The sequence below is a fragment of the Oreochromis aureus genome, linkage group 11 (genome assembly GCF_013358895.1).
Source record: "Oreochromis aureus strain Israel breed Guangdong linkage group 11, ZZ_aureus, whole genome shotgun sequence".
In the NCBI taxonomy this organism is placed as follows: Eukaryota; Metazoa; Chordata; class Actinopteri; order Cichliformes; family Cichlidae; genus Oreochromis; species Oreochromis aureus.
In genome coordinates this window covers 4,318,091-4,340,991 of record NC_052952.1, presented here as the reverse complement: position 1 = coordinate 4,340,991, position 22,901 = coordinate 4,318,091, and the positions used below count along the sequence as shown (strand labels likewise).

Sequence of the window (22,901 nt, the reverse complement as noted above, 5' to 3'; positions counted from 1 at the left end):
AAAAAACCGATGATGGTTCCAATGCCGGAGAGCTTGTCGAACGGAAGGGCCACAGAAGTTCCGTGAGTGTGAAGGTATTTCGCTATTTCAAGTCTGACAAAAAACAGAGTAGCGCATGCACTGTAAATTGTGCGAAAGCAAGTCTGGAAATACAATAAAGCGGTGCATGCTCAATCTCTGACTGAAAGTGCTAATTCGTCATTCGGCTTTTGTCAGACTAAAGTAACTGTTAAAACTGTTTAAAAGGTTAGCTATACAACAAGGAGAGATTGAGAATTTCCTTTTAGTTTCTCAGTTTATTTGATATTGACAAAAGTTAGTCAATTTTGTCTGTTCTTCTGTAAAACGAACTAAGATTTATTTTTAGAATTATATTTTGTTTCTAAGTGGAATTGACAATTTAGTGGTCTGTTTTGTTTGTTCTATTTTGAAACTTAAACGCTTTAGCGGCTGCCTTTTGTGTAGTTTGCAATATTTGCCTTTATTTATCTGAAACTGAAGTCTCATGTTCCTTAAGTACATCTACCCTGTTGAACTTATTATGGGAAATAAATATTTAAATCAAAACAAGCTGCTAATTATTTCATATTTTACTTGTGAGCAACGGCACATTTAAATCTTACAAATATAGTTATTTGGCTTATATCGTGATATATATCGTTATCGCCTGAAATGAAAAAAACATATCGTGATATGAAAAAATCTTATATCGCCCAGCTCTACTTTACATTTAAAACTATGTAAAAAACGAGTAGAATCAAAATTTCTGTGCAATTAAATTATATAATCTTAAATATCAGGCCTGAATATTTTTTTTCCCCCAAACGGACACCCTGAAAACACACACACACACACACACACACACACACACACACACACACACACACACCAATAGACAAGTCAAAAAACATTTTTTTAAAAATCGTATTCTAAAATGTCTTTTGTTCCTTACAGAGAAACTACATTGCATACTGTAAAAGGTAAAGAACCAGTGTTTTGACTAACACATAAAACATTTTATATATTATTTTTCACAAATAAATCTTCTGATCTGAATTCTAGTTTTATTAGAAGAGACATAGTTTTGCACTTTCTTTCTAAATAAAAGCGATGAACTTTTCATTCATTATTGACCGTTTCTGACCCTGGTTCAAGTCTTCTGCAGTTCATCCCAGGCTGAGCATGGAAACAGCACCATGCAACAGCCACTTTACAGACTATAATCCAACAGAGTCCCCCTTTTCCAAAGTGATTGACTGAAACAGTGACTTCACCATTGTATGAAACTGCACAAACAAATAAGCAGGCCTCGTGCTCACACTAGGTCCTGCATGTAAGAACATCGGCAAAGGGGCCTAAGAGATTCTTGTTGAAGATGCACCTAACCCACACCAGGTAAGTGGTGAAGGGCTTAATGTTTTCTGAAAACGTGTAGTTCTGCTGGGGAAGGATATAAGGCATGTAGGTGTTCTCTCCCTGCTCCTGGATCCACACCTCGTACTTCACCTCTCTCACTTTTAGGAATTTCAAATTCCATGGGATCTGCCAAGAGACTGTGAGTTTAGCCTCATTAGTGGTTTGTACTGAAGTTTGACATTTAGGTTCTCTGACCCGGCCCGGATGGACCATGCTGGCCACCTTGGCCTTTTTTAAGCTGGGCTTGGTCTTCATGCCTTCTTTGAGGACTTCCAGGAAGGACGGGATGTCCACTAAAGTGTCCTGATAGATCCGGAAGAGCCACTCTGGGTTGCGGCAGCAAAGGTGCCTGGGGACTTCCTTGCTTGCCTGGATCCGATCCTGCTCCTCTTTGTCCAAGTGAGCAATGCCTCCTTGTTCCCAGGATCTGTCTGGGTGGGTGACAGTATTCTCCTCCTTAGTGTTCCTCCAGGAGATGTAGTGAAGGTCCATGCCTGGAAGGGAGGCAAGAGTTTTATATGGTGTATACTGCTCTGGGTTCACAGCAAAAGGGAACAGCTCCACCACAGCAGCACCTCTAGGGAGGAAGAGTGAGGTAATAAGCTGAGCTCCATGCATGCTGACCAACATGGAAGCGCCGCTGATGACCTCTACAATACTGGGAAAAGACTGCTCTTCCAAGGACACTGTGACCACTCTCATCTGAAACTCTTGGGCCAGCGCCATGATTAGCTCTGCTTCATTCAGTATCAGTCTTGTTGTTGACCGACTGAAAACGACAATGTAGTCATCCTTCTTCTCTTTCTCCTTCTCATCCTCAGCGCTTCCTCCCTCCTTCTCCATCTCCTCTACCCTTGTAATGTTCATTTTGTCCATCAGAGCTCTGGCAAACTGCCTGATCTCATTGCCTGAGACCAAGATGTTAGCTTTGGGCCCCTGTGGTTGGACAAACCCATATTGGTACCAGGTAGTCATTTTGGACAAGCCAACATAAGATTTAGTAAAGCACATGAGCTTTCCAAAGTTCTTAAGCTGTTCTTTGAGAAGCGGTTGCTTACTGCTGAGAAGACGGTAAAGGTCAAAGTGTGGGCCTTCGCCCCAGCCCTCCATGAACACAAGACGAGCCTCGTCATCCAAATCTGAATACTGCTTCATGGTATAGTAGGCTGGGAGGAGGTCGTCGTGGAATACATGCATGAGGTTATCAGGATTAAACCGATTCAGGATCAGTGTTATATCTGGTACAAACACAGGCTTGGGCATAAACTTTAAAGCAGCAGCCGGGAGCTCTACAAAGTTGAAATATTGGGTATTGTGATCTTCTACTGAAGACAAGTCCAGCAGGGCAGGTTGGAAACGTCTGGACCCCAGGTTAGGCAGCATGACAGAGGAATTGGAGTGGAAGAACACAAACTCCTCTGCCTCAGAGCAGTAACAGAGGTAGTCAAAGCGGCAGATGCGGTCAGTGTGCATCTTCCCAGTGCAGACCATGCGGGTGCCGTGTTCCTGAAGTGCCTGCAGAGCAACATGGTAGTCGATACGGGCCTGTGAGACCTCCTGGGACTGCTGTGTCATATGCAGCTCTTCCTCCAACAGAGCAGCATGCTCGCTCAGCTTGGAATATTTCCAAAGGAGAGCTGCGACCACAGACACCAGCAGCCCATTAACAAGTGCACCCACACTCATCCTGCAACCTGCCACTGAAGCCCGCATCACTGCTGCTGCTTAGGACCCACCTCCTGACTCCAACTGGCCTCCAACCTCAGACAGAGGCGACGAGACATCCGCCGCCAGGAGCAAACTTAAAGAGAAGAAGAGATGAGCACAAGTTAAAATATAGACATTAAAAACATTTATTTAAAAATAAAAAGGCATTGTTGCTGCAAGCAATTATCTAATTAACAATATAGCACACAGAGGACAGCTTTGATATAATAACCAAATTAATAGTCAGACCTATAAGGCTGCAGTGCTTTTCATGTAAGCAACACAATATCTGGTGATTCATCTGAACAGATCTCAGCTCTCACCTTTGGGAATAGCGGCTGTTTACCTAAGCGAACAAATGAGACATTTTCCTAACCTTATATCCTCTGTCACCCTCCCTGAATATGTCAAGACAAATTACAGTGCGAGGAGGCACAGAGAAAGGAACAACACTATTGCTTTCAACTCTACTCATCTGCATACTGAGAGAACAAGTGAGTCATTGAGAGACTCAAAATCAAACCAGCGGCTAATAGCAAGCAGCTGCCAGCAGACACACGGCAGCTAGCATGCTAAATACCTACTTGAGGGCTAGCTTGGTTAAAACAACAGATTCTACAATAATCAATTACTTAACATGCTATTCCTCATTTTTGAATGATATATGTACCCAGTGGAGGAGGTTAAATTTAAATTTATACTTTGGTATGCCATGGAGTATGTAATAATAAAAAAAGCCATTTAGAGAGTGAATTGTCCCCTCTCTACAACAGGCCTTATGACAGAAGGTAAACTAAATCAGGTCAGACTAAACTAAGAATGCACACACACAAATTAAGCAAAGTGTCATGAACAACACATCGACATGAACCTAGCCTAGAGAAATGTTTGTTTTTTTAGACACCATCTTCTTTCCAAGGTCAGGACCCATTTATATCTTGCAATGTACGTACTGCTCTAACACCTTTCCAGTACTTTATTTTATCTTGTTCACTGCATCATTTCATTCCTGTTATGTCATATAAAATTTGCACTTTTGTTTTTTGCTCCCTTGTTGTTGCCCTCTTGGACTCCCTGAGTTTGTTGCATGCTGTCTCTCTTCAGCAGGAGTTGACCTGACTCCCTGGGCTATTTTTGACATCCATGCAAGTACAATATGTTATTGGCAACAGGGTCATTTTTTGTGATCAACCTGAATACACACAGCGTAGTGTATGCTGTACAGTGTAGCGAGGAATGCTCAGACCTCTACACTGAAGAGACCAAACAGCCACTTCATAAAGGCACAACACAGAAGAACCACCTCGACAGGACAAGACTTGGCTGTCCATCTGCATCCAAAGGACAAAGGTCACTCTTTCAAGGATGCCAATGTTCACATTTTGGACAGAGAAGACGGATGGTTTGAAAGAGAAGTGAAAGAAGCCATCTATGTCCACTGTGAATGACCATCTTTGAACAGATGGTTTACGATACGAACTGTCTGCCATCGATAATCAAGTTTTGAGATCCCTTCCCAGACGCCTTAACGCCCTCATGACTGGGCTAGGCTTCACAATGGGTTCACCCGAAACCTTGGCTGATTGTGACCCACACCCGTTTTCATACCTTGGCTCGTGTGATTAGGTAGAGGATCAATAGGGGGTCCATGACCCTCTTGTGGACACTCCCATAGGGCTTAAAATCTGGGACTCTCCACCAATTGCTCTTAGCAAGCTTCTTCAAGCTTCTCGGATGAGAGGTGAAGCAGCTTCAAGGAAACTTAAAGAACGCTTTTCTTTCAAAGCTCCTTAGACTATGATGACCTGGATGACTGAGAACCTTCATAGACAAATACAGGCAGTCCAAAACGCGGCAATGAACAGCTGCTGCAGAGAATAAAGAAAAGTTGCACCAGCTCGACCTACTCTAGGTCTTAGGTAAAGTCTGCCATAATATGGCATTCTTGGTCCAAGCTTTTAAAAGTTGAAGCATCTCGTTTTATTATTTTGTTCTCCGGATGACGACCAGGACAGTATGTCGCTAGCTGGGATGTATCTTGACCAATCTGATGATCATAGCATTTATCTCTTCAGCTAGCTTCATAATTCTCATACAACAATTCTGGTTTTAAAAATGTCACTAGCTCATCTTTATTTTCCAAGCTGCTGTCTTTCAAACCCAAAATGTTACTCTGCAATATACACTAACGGTCAAAAGTCTTAGAACACCCCAATTTTTCCAGTTATTTCAATTCAAGTTGTTCAAGTCCAATGAATAGCTTGAAATGGTACAAAGGTAAGTGGTAAACTGCCAGAGGTTAAAAAAAAGGGTACCAAAACTAAAAAATAATATACATTTCAGAGTTATACAAAAAGGCATTTTTCAGGGAACACAAAATGTGTTAACAATTTAAAGCGGAGGTTTAAATTGTTAACACCAGCTTTAAGGCTGACCAAGCCTTAAAGCTGGTGCTACTAATTCCTACAGCTGTTCTAACTTTTCTGGATTACTTACAACACCCTCTGCATAAAAGCAGTGTTGGAACACACTGTGATACCATACCCTCGTGAGCATCAGTTGAACAGTATTGTACTGCAGAAAGTAGTGTGTTACTACAAAAATGGCGAGAAAAAGGCAATTAACAATGGAAGAGAGACAGACCATCATAACACTTAAAAATGCAGGTCTTTCCTACAGAGAAATTGCAAAGAAAGTCAAGGTGTCAGTGAGTACAGTTTCCTTCATCATCAAGAGACACTCAGAAACTGGGGCAAACTCTGACAGAAAGAGGTCTGGCAGACCCAGAGCCACAACTGAATCAGAGGACAAGTTTCTGAGAGCTAACAGCTGGCGTGATAGGCGGCTCACAGGACAACAGGTTCAAGCACAGCTTAATAGTGGTTGTAGTAAGTAAGCCTCACTTTCAACTGTGAAGAGGAAGACTTCAAGCTGCAGGTCTGACAGGACGAGTTGCAGCAAGAAAGTCATTGCTTAAGATGTCATTATAAGACAAAGAGGCTTGCCTGGGCTTGACTCAGGGGGCTGAATAATTACGCACACCCCACTTTTCAGTTATTTATTTGTAAAAAATGTTTGGAATCATGTATGATTTTCGTTCCACTTCTCACATGTACACCACTTTGTATTGGTCTTTCACGTGGAATTCCAATAAAATTGATTCATTTTTGTGGCTGTAATGTGACAAAATGTGGGAAAGTTCATGGAAAGTTCACAGTCTCAAGAGTTAAACTCCATCGAGCTGGTTTGGGATGAACTGGACAGAAGAGTGAAAGCAAAGCAACCTACAAGTGCCACACATTTATGGGAACTTCTGCTGATATGGGAAGAACTTTGTGAAGAATATTTGATTTCAATTGTAGAAAGCATGCCACAGGTGAGTTCAGCTGTTATAGCTGCCAAAGGTGGCTACTAAGATGAGTCAAAAGTTTTGGGGTGTTCTAAAACTTTGGACCAGTAGTGTGATATGTAATATACTGTGCATATATATATGAAAAAATGTGTGGCGGAAACAAAGTTAGTTTTTATAAGCAGCATCTGCAAACAGTTGCTTTATATGCAAATATATACACTGAACTCAAAAGAGGAAACATGCAGGTCATGAAGACTACAGAGGAAAAGGATTTGTCTTTATTCCCTTAAAAAAAAATTCCTTCCTGTAAAATAAGCCAATAAAGAATGCCTAATGCCATTTCCCATGACAAAATGTCACAGAAGAAGCACAATGAATGGGAATCAAAGCACCATATACAGAAGCTGATGCAGCAGTCAAAATAAAGTGAAACGAAGTGTGAAGAGGAGGCTGCTAGTGAGGCACGCAGCCTGCATGCGCTTTTTGCTCCACAAGGACAAGGGTGCACAAGACAAGGCTTGCAGTGCCAGCAGTCCTGTTTAATCTCTCTGACTGCACACTGGCTCCCACAGGGATGCATGTGAATGCCCCCTGCAATTGAGCCAAGAAACCAAAGGCTTCAAAATGTCAAAGCCACTACAAGATACCACAGCATGCACAAAACACTCTCATTTGCATCGCTATGTATTACAGGCTGCAAACAGAGACCTGAACAACTGTAAGCTGCTACCTGGATCTGGTCACATCACAGAGCTAAAGTAAATCCAAAACATGGAAGTGCTTTCCAAAGTCTGATGTCTCTGTGTATACTTACATGTATTTGCAGTCATTTAAACTGACTCTTTGGCAGTGTGATGGAGAGAGCCAATATAGTGCCCAAGAATAAGAATGTTGAAATAAGGAAAAGGTCACAGCAGTCACCAAATATAATCAAATTTGAGTTAAGGTCTGGCTCCTCAGCAATGGTTATACAGAGTCATATTCTTTTTCTGTGTGCAAATATACATATTGACTTTCCTACTCTCAATCCAGGAGTCAGAGTTGGCGTTATGATGATGATGATGATGATGATGATGATGATGATGATGAAGATGATGTACTGTACTGTCCAAAATATTTGTCTAAAATTTCCATATGTGGTTAAAGTGATTAAGATCTGGTGACTCTATAAGCCTTAGCATATGGCATTTCATTGATCCGTTTTTTTTAAACCATTAAGTGACTTACCATGCCCTGTGCATGATGGCACATTGTTATCTCGAAAGACAGCTTTCCCTTCACAATAGAAATGGATCGTAGGATAAGGATAATCACTCAGAAACACAGTGCATTGATTTGCTGTGACCATTTCCCCCCAGGACATAGGTGGACCCAATTTGTCCCTGCAAAATGACACTCGCAGCTTAACAGACCGAGCAGGCCCCCTTCTTATAGACATGGGTTCAGGCTTTTAAAAGGTGTGTACTGACAAAAAGAGACAAAAGCCCTATTTCCATTACTACCTACTTGGTTCAACTCGGCACAGTTTGCTAAGGTTTACAGGGTTTTCCATTAGGTCATAGTACGATGTACCAGGCACTATTTTAGTACCTGCTCCCCCGGGGTTCCAAGCGACCTGAGCAGATACTAAAATGTCAGACTGCATGTCACCGATTGGCGGATGAGTAGTGTCCCTCCATGAGTCATGAGAGTGTCTTGTTCATGAAAATTAAAACCGCCATTTTTAAAACCTGGCAACAAGGGAAATGGCTACAAAAAATGACTCTGTGTTTCCTCGAGTCTCACGAAAAGCCACAGACCGAGCAGTAGGTCGGCTCGACATCCACCTTTTTTGTAGCATTTGTGTCGCATATTAGTTACGTTGCGGTACACCCGGACGCATTGCTATGACGACAACCAAGCATGTTAAGTAGTAACGGATTGTAATGGAAAACCAGTCGATACGGGTCGAGTCATGGCGAATCGATCCAAGATACTAATGGAAAAGGGGCTTAACAGCAGTGGTGACAAAGGACTGCAGAATCTCAACAAAATCCGAGCTACTAGAGATCCCAAGTTATACTTTTCTCAAGTGACTTAAGCGTCTATGACTACAGTCAGCTACAAAAGAATTCATATCAAATGAATCCACTTCATGTGGACAGCGTATAGGGCAGTTTAATTAAAAATATTTAATAATATACCCTTTATTACGGTATAAACAAAATAAAGAGTTGTTACCCAATATGGATCAAATCATACAGACACTGAAACTTTGCTTGTTTTAAACATTTCCCCTGCTCATTCAGAGATCCTTTCCTACCATGTTTTCAATCTAAAATTGAAAGCAGCATATGAAATATTCAGTGAATATCTTCCTAGCGATGAGCTGTAGGGATGGTGGAATTGTGAACTGAGCAAGAGCGAATGCTGTAGCTTTGAAAGGCTTACCTGGCCTCAGTCAAATGACTTTATGTCACTTGATGTGCAAATATAGTTTAGCATTACATGAAGACTGTGTATTTTGTCTCTTAAAACGTCCCTTCACTTTTTGCAGTTTGATGTCTTGTAGAATTTATTTCAAATAAATTAAATTTTCTGTCACGATTCCACACAAAATAATCCCTTCAGATATCACAACTGTAATTACAGCCAAAGTACTGAACTAAGAATGTGAAACATTTCTAAAACCCTTCTGTCGTTATGACTTTAAGCCATTTAAAATGAGAATCAAAACAAAATGTGAAAACAAAATATCTACAAAAAGTGAAGAATATTTAACATTTTTTGATGATACCTTCTACTGCACATTGACCAGTATGAATAAGCCATGACTGTAAGGTTGATTACAATAAAAAATGTTCATTTCTTTGTGCCATTAAATTGTGTAAAACAATAATGCAATATAATCACATCATAATATTTAGAATCTACTGAAATTAAGTAACTGATGTTTATCTCTTGCAGGTTCAGCCTTGGTCACTTTCCTCAGATGAGCCTGTTCTCATATTACATTAATATACTCAAAAGGAATCCGGATATTTGGAGAAATGTGATTAAGGCAGGACATGAGAGAACATGTTTACCTAGTTACTGTAATACTATTGTTAAGATGCAGTAGTAGATCAGATCCCCCCCTCTTGCCTCTCCCAGCCATTACTCCCCTACTGTAAGAAGGCACCTTCTAAGTGACACAAGTGATGAGGCTTACTTTGCTCTACTGCCAACAAATGTTTGCTATGGAAATTTGCTCTTTGCATCCAGCTGTGCTGAAACGGAGCCAGTAATATTATTTTGAAACACTAATGTTTTGTTTCCACAATTATGAATGAATTTGTAAACTGGTTAATTTTGCTAATTGTGCTCATCAAGCAACCATAACTATCCTTTAAGACACCCAACACCCTCAATGTGTCTGAAATTCCATACTAACATAATATTTAGCATGGTTAAATAGTATGTGAGCAGTTTTTAGTATGCCCCTAACCTTAATATGTATCCTGTAGTGAAAAGTTTGATCTTATTTGCAGAATGGTAGAGCATGCCAGCACTGGCACTGGCCTTACAAGCACAATGCACATTATCAGTTGCAGTGGTGTAAACCACACCTCCACTGGACTTTAGAGCAGTGTAGATCTGTTCTCTGGAGTGATGAATCACAATTCTCCATCTGGCAATCCGATGAATGAGTCTGGTTTTGGCAGTTGCTAGGAGAATAGTACTCTAATTGCATTGTGCGAAATGTAAAGTTTGGTGGAGGGTCATTATTTTGTGAGGAGTTGGGCTCAGCCCCTTAGTTCCCATGAGAGGAACTCTTAATGCTTCAGTATACCAAGACATTTTGGACAATTTCATGCTCCAAAATTTGTGGGAACTGTTTGGTGATAGCCACTTTCTGTTTCAATGTGATTCCACACCAGTGCACAAACCAAGGTCCATAAAGACATGGATGAGCGAGTTTGGTATTGAAGAACTTGGCTGGCCTGCACAGAGTCCTGACCTCTGCTTTTAGCAGCAATATAGTGTAAGTGACATTGCTTGATGAACAGACTGAACAAGCTTTTGTGAGGAAATTCGAGAGATCACTAGAGCTCATGTTTAACCAAAAATTAAATATTAAATAGTTGTCATAAATGTTTACCTGGCCACTGCAGAAGTTAATAATAGCCTATGACTAATAATAAAACAATAACATTATTGTTATCGTTATTAGGCAGCAAACTTATCATTCCTGTCCTTATGCATTGATAGACTGTGTTAATTTACACAGAGGGCACATTTTATTTTGTCCAAAAAGTGTTTCTCTTAAAGTCCCAGATTCAAACTGAGAAAAGCCTACCAGCACCTAGACAGAAATAGCGGCAGCCTTACTTTACCAACTTTATTGATCAGCAACAAAAAAATGGTGCCAAGTCGCTAGATGCAAAACACTACATCAGACAACCTACAAATACTGCTGCTGAAAATTATATTGCGCATTTTCTGGATATTGATAGAGTTTGAAATATTAGTGCTGTCATAATCATAAGAAGACTTTAAGTGCATACATATATTGTCTTACTTTGTTATACGAAACATACATTTTATATTTGTTAATCATAATTGTTTCTGTTCGATTTTAGGTGAAAAGCCTTCAATAACCTGATTCGTAACACGTTTTTCCATTAGGGTTTTCACAACGTAGAATTTAAAACTTGATAACAACACCCAGGAAAATACTTGATACCATTTTCGGTACCACCAGGAGATTGTGACCTTATCTTGAAACAACAGAAGCAATGGCGAATAAGTCATATCTCGAAAAAGCTAACTTGTTAATTTTCAACCCGTTTTCCCAATTATCAGTTAGATTTACCAGAAGTATTTCAGATTAAGATCAATACCAAATCTCTTCTGACACTTAAATTATGTGGTAATTGTATATATAACTTGAAAGGAAAGCTGTTGGCTACTGTGGCCTGTATTGAAAAAGGTTAAATCCGGTCTCCGAGATTTGAACTTGTCCCAAATTTTTAGTAGACCATAGCACTTATGGTATCAATTTGAAACTCCTACAAACATCAGTGTCCATATGTTGCCCACCCACCCCACCTGGTAGGGTGACGACAATACCCCATGCCTTTTACAGCTGAAGGGGGAAAATGACTGGAAAAAAAAAAAACAAAAAAAAAAAAACAATCAAATTATGGTTTTATGATTACATGTATTCTGCATGCAAATCAATTTCATGTTCACATGCGTCAAAATGGTCCATAACTTCGGGCTCATGTGCATATGCTGCCCCCCATACAGCTGCATTCCACGTGAGTGAAAGTCACGTATTGATGACTAATATCACGTCTCGTTTCCTTTTGACTGATAATTAAATCTGTAATTTGGGGGCTTTGAAAGCGGGAAACATCATCAAACACGATAATAGCAGGTTACAGTATTTACTAATTCTTAAGGAATTTTAAAACAAATAAAATCTATGTTGTGCTTTTTTTTAGAAAGAGACCAGACATGATCCACAGCCATTCTCCACCATCCAGAGTCGTATGGATCGTCTCCTCCATCAATTGATGGAGAAATGCGAACAGTGTGTGGCTTCATACTGGTTTAAAACAGCAAGGGCAATATTGCATCCTCGATCATTTGTAGCATATTAAGGGCCTACAAGTTCAAATATTTGGGGTTCCTTTTAAGAAAAAGATTTGGTTCTTAAGCTGCCAAATATTACACTTCATTCTTTACTCATTTATTCCATCTTCTCAATTACAATCACTGTATACAACAGTATCAAAGGACCCCTGCTCCTCAGAACCCCCCATTACTTCTCACCAATTGCATTAACATCCACTGTCATGGGTCTATACAAAACCTAGCCTGCATCAGTTTTGCATACAGGATCTAGAATCATCAGGCATCTTTGCATCCCCTCATTGCTCCAACACCTCACATCTACTTTCTTTTTTTCTTTTTTTTTACTGTCATGTGTTTCCTCAGGAACACATGACAGTAAAAATAGGCACATAATTATTATCAACCATCTACACCAACACCGGGGCCCTTCAGGAGGTCCTCAGTCCTTTCCCATCTATTCATTCTCATCTGTCCTCACATAATACAAACATTCAGATGACCGTGCCATATTGGGACTAATCAACAACAATAGCGCTGTTAAGAGCCTATCAACACTCTCACTTTCTCACTTTAGTGGTGCTCCAACAACTACTTCAAACATGTGAGAAAAAAAGAAACCTGGTTGTTAACACATAAAACAAGCTCCCAAACAAACTACATCGATCATAAAACTGGTCAACAGTTTTAGATATCTTGAATTCTGATTTAATCTTCCCACTATTAAAACCCTGTATGTACTAATGTATACAAAGGACTTTAAAACTGATAAGACTTAAAGCATACGCATAGTCTTCTTTGCACTTTTGAACAAATTTATTTGCAGTTTTCTAAAGCCAAATGACAACTTATTTAAAAGTTCTACATAAAGACATGTCACAAAACAAACTAATGTTTATTGAAACTACAACTGTCACACAAATGTTAAGATAGAGCATTATGTAATTAGCCTGTTATAACTGCTGTTTTTCTGCTTGTTGAACAGCCTGAAAGTAGTAATGAGTTAGAAGAAGTACAAAAAAACCCCTCATTTGTGTAAATCACAAATGTATGAATTACCATCATGTACTTTTAGTTCATCAAAGGATATCCATTCACTTATGTTTCACAATGATGTTGGATTTTTAAATGGCTAAGTTGGATTGTGACAGGCTAAACTATTTACCTTCAGTGTATCTGTTTCCTGCTGCTATGCCACACAGATGCTCTGGCTTTGTTGCACAGTATGCCAAATTTCGTTTGGCTTGTGCTTCATTAAACAACAACTTTTCTGGTCGAAATCTAGCTTTGCATTTTTTGCAACACGGAAGACAGACACCCACTACTGTGCTTGTTTTCCCCCCACAGCTAAAAATACATTTTTACAATGTAATAAGAGGTTTTTAATTGTTGATTATATAATTATATATAATTGTAATTATTTTTGTACTGTACTAATGCCCACATAAATAAATTCTGTGCATTTAACCTATCTAGTCTAGTGGTAGGACTAGTGGACAGACACCATGGCTCTATCTGTAAGCCCGTGCAAGTCAAGGCTCCCAAAGAAAAGTCACAATAAGAACATACAATCTCCACAGAGAAAGGCCCTACGCTGGCCCAGGTTCAAACCCAGGTATCAGTGCTGACCACACAGACATGCTCCCTTTATTTTTGTGTAAAGATGTGAAAAATAAAAATACCTCTCTGGGACAAAGACTTTTCTGTCTATGCATCATGGACTCAGGTCTTTTTAAAGAAAAAAAAATAGATGTCATTAAAAATATTAGACATTTTTTTAAACCATAACTAATCAGGCTACAAAGCTCTGAGAAGAAACACAATTAGCGAGTTCATCACTATGAGCAACCATTACTTGTAGTCGTTTGATTTATCATTAATGTGAAAATATAATAATAGAACTTAAAAGACATACCTGATAAAAGCACTAAAAACTAGTTGAATAATGAGCACGCAGCTGCTACTTTTTAAAAACACAGCAGCCTGAATTCTAACAGCAGCTGTGTCAGCCTGTAACAACAGAGCCCCCTGTTAGCCTAATTCCATCAGCATGTGACTTTGCAGTCATTTTCTAGCAGCCAAATATTTACAACAGATTTAATAAATGCAAGGATTGGGGTAGTCAAAGGCTGATTTCACTATGATGAAATTCTGCACTAGTTTTGACGCTTATTTTCCTAATTTTCAAATAAAATTTCAAAAGCAGGGCTGAGCACACTTCACTGCACAGTAATGCGGCTCACTCTCTCATTGCTGAGCTAAAAACCACAGCACAGGCTACCAGACTAGTTCGAAAATCTTTTCGTACATCAGCACTTCTCTGCCCAATAAACCTTGCGGCAGTGTGCCTACATGTATAATAATTTTCTTCAAGCTGCCTAAAGTATGCATGAAATGGCATCTATACAGTATATGAAGCAATGTGGAAAATATATTTTTCAAAGAAGACATGATTTGGGAGCAAAAGTGGTCTATGCATGAAAATAGCTTCAGCTTGTTTTATAGCTTTAGTCTTCAAGTAAAACAAAGGACAATATAGCTATTTTTGGTCTAAATTGCAAAACAATGTTTAAACAGCTTATTTTATGCTTGAAATATAAAATATGTTAAATAGATGCAAGAAAATTATTCAACCCAATCTACCAGTGAGGCCAATAACCTTTTCCTTTGCATTAAAACAAAATAATATTGGCTTGATGCAGCATTGCAGGCTGACACCACATAATTGCATCATCAGTAATACTTAACAGTACTGCTTTCATAAGACATCTACAGCTTAGTCTGTGCTGCATCCACATTAATGTAGAAACCACTGATGTCTGGTTCCTTATATGTTGTACCACACTACACATTACATGGAAAAAAATAAAATAAAAAACAACAACAACAAAAAGACCCAGCCACTATGAAAACGTGAAAGCAGGAAAGGATTTTTGTGTCATACATCAGGTGAGCAGTTTTCATTCATTAAATCATGAATCCCTGTGATTTTCTAGAACTCGTGACATGAGCACTTCTTTAGACCAGCTTGGACTGGGGATTGATCAGTGGTACAAAAAAGAGGGAAAATCTGTCTCTAAGCTCTGTATGTACTAATGTTGATAAAGCAAAGAACGGTCAGCATCATCAAATGTTGATAAATTTGGAAGGGAACTATTCAACAGCTAACTAATGCTAAAATACTCTATTTTAATCCATTCAAGACAATGACAGTCTCATTAACTACTGGACAATACAATCCATCCATCTTCTTCCGCTTATCCGGGGCTGGGTTGTGGGGGCAGCAGCCTAAGCAGAGAAGCCCAGACCTCCCTCTCCCCAGCCACCTCCTCTAGCTTGTCCGGGGGAACACCAAGGCATTCCCAGGCCAGTCGAGAGATATAACCTCTCCTGGGTCTGAACCGGGGCCTCCTCCCTGTGGGACATGCCCGGAACACCTCATCCAGGAGGCACCCAGGAGGCATCCTTACCAGATGTCCGAACCACCTCAACTGGCTCCTTTCGATGTGGAGGAGCAGCACAACTGGCTTCTCACTTCTCTAAGGGAGAAGCTGGCCACCCTTCGGAGAAAGCTCATTTCCGCCTCTTGTATCCGCAATATTGTTCTTTCGGTCACTACCCACAGCTTGTGACCATAGGTGAGGGGAGGGACGTAGATCGACCGGTAAATTGAGAGCTTCGCTGTTACACTCAGCTCTCTCTTCATCACGACAGACCGGTACAGCGTCCGCATCACTGCAGCCGCAGTACCAATCCGTCTGTCAATCTCCCGCTCCCTTCGTCCCTGACCCAGAGTGGGCACTCCACCCTTTTCCAGCTGAGGACCATGGCATCCGATTTGGAGGTGCTGATTCTTATTCCCACCGCTTCACACTCAGCTGCGAACCGTTCCAGTGCGAGCTGGAGGCCATCACCCAATGAAGCCAACAGAGCCTCATCATCAGGGTACTATCTATTCAATTCAATTTTATTTATATAGCGCCAAATCACAACAACAGTCGCCTCAAGGCACTTTATATTGCACAGTAGATCCTACAATAATAGATACAGAGAAAAACCCAACAATCATATGACCCCCTATGAGCAAGCACTTTGGCGAAAGTGGGAAGGAAAAACTCCCTTTTAACAGGAAGAAACCTCTGGCAGAACCAGGCTCAGGGAGGGGCGGGGCCATCTGTTGCGACCGGTTGGGGTGAGTGAAGGAAACCAGGATAAAGACATGCTGTGGAAGAGAGACAGAGATTAATAGCAGGTACGATTCAATGCAGAGAGGTCTATTAACACATAGTGAGAAAGGTGACTGGAAAAGAAAAACTCAATGCATCATGGGAATCCCCCAGCAGCCTACGTCTATTGCATCATACCTAAGGGGGAGGATTCAGGGTCACCTGGTCCAGCCCTAACTATATGCTTTAGCAAAAAGGAAAGTTTTAAGCCTAATCTTAAAAGTAGGGTTAGGGGTTAGCATTTTGGATTAATTGAAGGCTTTTCAGGGAGTTTTTAGGACTTCCTGATAATAATTAATTACAGTAGTCCAGCCTGGAAGTAATAAATGCAATGGAAGTAATTCAGGATCACTCTGAGACAGGATATTTCTAATTTTAGAGATGTTGCGCAAATGGAAGAAAGCAGTCTTACATATATGTTTAATATGTGCATTGAACATATCTTGGTCAAAAATGACTCCAAGGTTCCTCACAGTGTTACTGGAGGCCAAGGTAATGCCATCCAGAGTAAGAATCTGGTTAAATACCATATTTCTAAGATTTTCAGGGCCGAGTACAATAACCTCAGTTTTATCTGAATTAAGAAGCAGAAAGTTAGCGGCCATCTAGGTCTTTATGTCTTTAAGACATTCCTGCAATTTAACTAATTGGTGTGTGTTATCTGGCTTCATGGACAGATAGAGTTGGGTGTCATCTGCATAGCAGTGAAAATGTATACTATGTCTTCTAATGATACTGCCTAAGGGAAGCGTGGCTCAAGAGTTGGGAGTTCGCCTTGTAATCGGAAGGTTACCGGTTCGAGCCCCGGCTCGGACAGTCTCGGTCGTTGTGTCCTTGGGCAAGACACTTCACCCGTTGCCTACTGGTGGTGGTCAGAGGGCCTGGTGGCGCCAGTGTCCGGCAGCCTCGCCTCTGTCAGTGCGCCCCAGGGTGGCTGTGGCTACAACGTAGCTTGCCATCACCAGTGTGTGAATGTGTGTGTGAATGGGTGAATGACTGGATATGTAAAGCGCTTTGGGGTCCTTAGGGACTAGAAAAAAGCGCTATATAAATACAGGCCATTTACCATTTACCATTTTAATGTGAACAGAATTGGTCCTAGCACTGAACCCTGTGGAACACCACATATCTAGTACTTCCCTGGTGGGGAAGGCTGGTCAAGTTTCTGTTGTGGCAGTCTTCCAGACTCCATCTCTGGTGTTTTAAATTTTTGCTGGCAATAGAAATCCCTCTAATCTCAAGATCTGCCTCAAAGCCGAGTACTGCAGGTTCTACAGCCAGAAAGTGTAAGGTCACTTGACTGAGGTTGCAGAGGTGAACAGGGATTGTCATTGAAAGCTGAAGTCCAACCAAAGTATAACAACTGGAGAAGCTTTGGTGGACAATGTGATGAGTTTATGTAAATAACTATATACCAGCTTTCTCAAGTGTAGTTTTCCTATGGACTCAGGAGTACATAGAATGATCCTTGAACATTTCGTTCTTCTTGTTACAGGTCAATTCACCTCCTTTTTGAACTATCAATCACTGCTCTCTCCATGCTAACACCGGTGTTACTGGGTTACTCTGGAGATGGTAAGCACCCTGATGATGTGGAAGGTAACCCGGGGCAGTATTTAGCATTTTAATGGGGATCCTGGAAAACCGTGAGGTCTCTGGGAGGAGTGGCAGCAGTAGCCTGTGCACTGTAGCTGTTCAGCTGGTTCCAGCTGTTTATCATTCCTCATAGCTCACCATCCCTTCCCTTTTAGAGGTAACCATCTCTCTTTTTCTATATCTTTTTCTACTTTGAAAATCACCTCAGAGGGCCTACCCTGCCTCTTTCAAAAACAGATTGAAAAAAAGAAAAACAAACACTATATGTTTTTCGTTCTCTTCAGCCACTTGATTGCTGAGCTCTTCTGGCTGTGATGATGTGTCCTTATTTGTTGTCATCTTTATTCCTGAACTAAATGTGGCCTGTCAGATTGGATCAAGCTGCCTGGAGCTCAGTGTGGCACCAAAGAGAATTAACGGCCCAGTAGTCGTTATCTGGCTGTACAAAGACAAGTCACATAGTCTTTCTCTCACTTTGCATCTCTTTCTCAAATACATTTGGACAGACAGTTATATACACTTTGTTGGGTTACATAAATGCACTGCCATGCCATCCAGTATGGAGGTACAAAATCAGCCGGCTGCTTCATCATGGCTGGTAGCATGTCAGAAAGTCTTCCAGGTCTGTGTTTGACACATCACATGTCTACCCAATTGCCTAGATCAAACTGAGACCGATTACTTGACTGTTTGATAGCCAGCTCTTTAACAACATTTTCTTGCTTCCCTATATCATTTGCTAACAGTGACCCACTGTGCCTTCTGCAATACAGCAGATATAACATTAAGGCTTTTGTGCTGTCCCTTCTCCCCCAGGGACACAGGCAATGCAGAGGCTGGCGTGGACAATCTGCAGAATGTGTGTGAGTAAGTGACAGACAGACAAAAAAGGAACAAAGTGAGAAGGACAACCTCTGAAAACACTGCAGCACAGCACTTCAGCGCTGCCTCAGGACAACAGGCAATATTCCAGAGAAGGGACCGAAATAGAACAGGAAAAAAAAAAAAGCTGGATGAACACTTAAGGATATCTGCCAGTGAACAAGCTCTCAAGTTGCTGATCCTATCCGTTTTGGAGGCTTGGGAGTCCTGTAAATTTAGAAGGATTTTCTTCCATACAAATTTGTGGAGGGCATGGTGGCAGGGGAAGAAAATCTTGAGCATTCTTTGGTGTTAAACTACCGTTAAAGGGTATGTCTATTTTCACTATAATTAGAATTGTCTGCAAATAGTGACATATTAGTCCTTAGTTGTTAAGATTAACATTATCACGCCTGTGTGCAGCAAGGATGATGCGGACAATATCAAAATCTGTGTCAGGATGAATTAAAGGTATGATTTCAGTCTGAAGACATCTGCTGCCAGCTCTGCACAACTGAAGTTAAAGTTCCCACAAGAAAATCTGACTACAAACTACTCCAGCATCATTTATCTACTTACTAAAATTGCTGCTTTGTTTGTCATCTACCGTTAAACTGTTCCTTTGTCTGAATCATTGATCTTTATCTGAAGTCTATTTTTTCACTTCTCTGTAACAGCAGTCTTAGCAGTTTGAGAGATTTCCTCACAGTTTCATTTCTTGGAAAAAAGAAATGGCAGGAGATGCCATTAACTAGTCAAGAATTTATATTCTCTGCTGTAGCTAAGCATACTAAAAATAAACTAGTGCTAAAAGCTTTAAAATCCCTTACAGTCAATTAATCCTGAAAGTAATTAACATACATGACAAGACTCACTAGTCCTCGAAACAATATCATCCATCCATTCATATTAGAGATGGCACGATACCACTTTTTTATGTCCGATACCGATATCATAAATTTGGATATCTGCCGATACCGATATGAATCCGATATAGTGTGTTTTTTAATCAATAAAACTGTTTTTTTAATATCTTGCTGCATTTTGTATAACTTCATACTCAAGTTAAATAAACAACAACACTAAAGCTATTCTGTTATACCTGCATGCAAAAAATACACTGCACACAAAATATTTCATAGTTCAGCAAAACTGATCAATCTAATAAACTTAAACCTACTCCATCCTCCATATTCTGGTATTTTAAAGAGTACATAGCAGAAATATTAAGCAACCTTAACTAATAGGGTTGCAAACTCCCAGCAAAAAAAAATAGGGAACCACCCCCCACCCTCCACCTCATGATGCTTAATCGATGTAATCAACTTTAATTTGATGCAGGGTGAAAAAAAAAATGCACAGAAATAAATTATTTTTCAAGAATAATTAAATAGATTCAACATCTTTCTTCAACAGAATTGCAGAATTCACAGATGGTATCTTCCCAAAGGAAAAAGTACTATAGCTTACTAGGGTATATTAGACTTAACAGTTACTATATACAGTAATGGACTTCTATACATTTTACATCAGATTAAAACTTTGGGTGTAAGATTCAGATAATTATTTATTAAAAGCTAGACATTTTAAATGAGAATAAGAAAGAAAAGTATGTCTTTGTGCCCCCTTTTCCCTGTTAATGCCCTATCGGCCCCCCTGGCTAAACTTTGCTAGATCCGCCCCTGCACAGTTACCAGCCGTCAGCTACTTAGAAAAGGATCCTGGTGTAGAAAGTAATATTAAATAAATTCTAACAACAGCTTATCAAGCTTAAACGTGCTGCTGTTGTTCAGCCGCTGGTTTCCTCTTTCTGGTGCAAAGTGGGCCAAAAACAAAGAAGAGAGACGGACTCGCGACAGAAAAGCCGATCAGCTGATCATTAAGCAGTTTCACGATTGAAGTAGCCGCAGGAAGGTGAGGGAGAGAGAGAGGCAGTCGCTCCATATATCGGTTGTTAAGCTTAACATGGGAACGCTTTACAAACATTCAGAGATGAACTTACACACTTGCTTTACTTCTCTCTGGGATAACTTCCTCGAGATGAAATGCCGGATTGGTAGTGAGGCTACAGCCGCTCTATCACATGAGGCACACTGCTCCAACATGCTACGGTTATGAGCCGAGTTACGCCGTGTCACAAGTTTTGTGAGGTGCTTTTTTGATATTTAATGGATCGGATTACATTTTTTATTTCTCGCCGATATCCGATCCAGTAATTTACGTCAGTATCGGACCGATACCGATACGTAATATCGGATCGGTCCATCTCTAATTCATATATGTACTTACAGTCACTTAACAGGGTCACATGGGCAGCATTCCAAGCACAAAGGGATGTCGGTGGTTTCAGAGGCAAAAATAAAATAAATAATAGATAACCACAATTTAGTACCACCTTTACAGTTAATTCTAAATAGATATTTTCCTTCTGTTCTTAATGAAGGCTCTGGCAAATGTATACTTCTTGTCCCTGACACTTTAGGTAGGCCAAAAGAAATATCAGGTCAGTTAGAAATCCAAATCTTAGGAGCTTAAAAGCTTACTGCCTTTTTCACAGGATCTCCATGCATAATTCATAGCCACTTTGAGATAATCAGAGGTTTCACTAACTTCTGTATTGCTCTGAAACCCAAACAAAGAAGGATTTCTTTAAACTACAGCCTAAACTGCATTTAAAAATGCAATGAGTGTTTGAAAACCTGGGAGCCTGCAGTGGTCATATGCGATAGAGCCTTGTAAGAAACTAAATGGAAGACAGTCCTGGATGATTCCCAGAAACGAGCTTCAGACCAACCACCTAGTCTTTATACTATACATCATTTCTGGTGTAAAATAGAGAAATAATTTTAGGAGACACTTCTGATAAAGCACCGGTTGGTCATACCTATACCAGGAACAGGTTTCAATGGGTTCGCATTGGAGCCTGTTAGAAGATGAGACTCAGAGCTTCTTCCATTTGGAGCCAAAGCCTTCCAAGTAACATATGTTTGTGTTGTCCTACACACTCTGAAAGCACTATGAACCAAGCCAAACCTAACAAAATACTATATGAAGGTTTTCTGGGGTGCCACGATTTTACTATAAACACAGCAACAAACGTCCAATGTCATGGGTTTAGGAGCTGGTAAGAGAAACATGAGCCAGCTGTCATTCATTCAAGTGTCAGACATCAAAGTCTTTTATAAACTGTCTCAACAGCACCCAAATTAGAGAGCCTGAACTTAGGGAATTGGAGCATAATTATTCAATGAAAGAAAAGAAAAAGATGATTTTTGAATAGGAATAGGTAACATAAGGTATCCCACATTGGCTTCAGCCCCAGTATAATTGCCACAAATGGCTTGTTACAGTCTTCTGAAGCCAAAAGGCCAAAACCACCCACAGGTACTTCCCAGCTGTAGTGGGTATTCTTGAGCTTATAATCAACACACCATTATATGGGTCAACTGCTCTGAATATGAGCTGGTTAGGAGACAGTACAGAAACTTTACCTCCTACGCTAACATAATCAGAGCCTTATAAAATACAGCTTCTGCTGGCTCACTGTTCTACTTTGCTGACATGGGACCAAACTAACTGAGTTCTTGACCTTCTTTCACAGAACGTTGATTTCAAGTGTACCCCTAGTGTTTACCAGAGAGTTACAGACCTCTATCTGGGGCGATGGAGTGGTCAGAGTTCATCAATTTCTATAAACAACCTATAAATTTAAATAACCAACTAAGTCTCAGCAGACCTACCTCTCCCCTGAGTCTAACTACAACTCCATCACTGCAGCAGCGGATGAACCACTTCTTCATGAGCTGCAGGTCCTGGTTAGTTCAGGACTCTAGCTCACAGCAGAAGGTACCAGCTTCAGTCCAAGACAGAGGGATTGGAGTATGTCAGTGGAGCATGCTCTCTGGGGAAGCAGCTGAATAATATCAAGGACTACAACAATGGTGAACTGGCCACTGGGCCAGCAGGCAGGAAACTTGTGTGTGTAGAAGAGCCACAACTAGCTGGTTAGCAGTGACTGAACTTTAAAACAATCATATTTCGCTCAGTAATTTCAGCAGTTCAGCAATAAACTGGAACATATACTTGGCCACCCTTTAATATATATGTGTGGCTCATCCAAATAAAAACTAAAACAATAAAACATT

At 40.4% G+C, this 22,901-nt stretch overlaps 1 protein-coding gene across 1 annotated transcript in view; it reads right to left on the bottom strand.

Moving 5' to 3' along the window:
* Positions 1–635: 635 nt before the first annotated feature.
* pomgnt2 (protein O-linked mannose N-acetylglucosaminyltransferase 2 (beta 1,4-)) overlaps positions 636–22,901 on the bottom strand; it is a 36,087-nt gene continuing 13,821 nt past the window's right edge. The window contains exon 2 of the mRNA XM_031729509.2: positions 636–3,217. Coding sequence (XP_031585369.2) covers positions 1,321–3,129 — 1,809 coding nt within the window. The 5' untranslated portion in view covers positions 3,130–3,217 and the 3' untranslated portion in view covers positions 636–1,320. The remainder of the gene's footprint in view (positions 3,218–22,901) is intronic.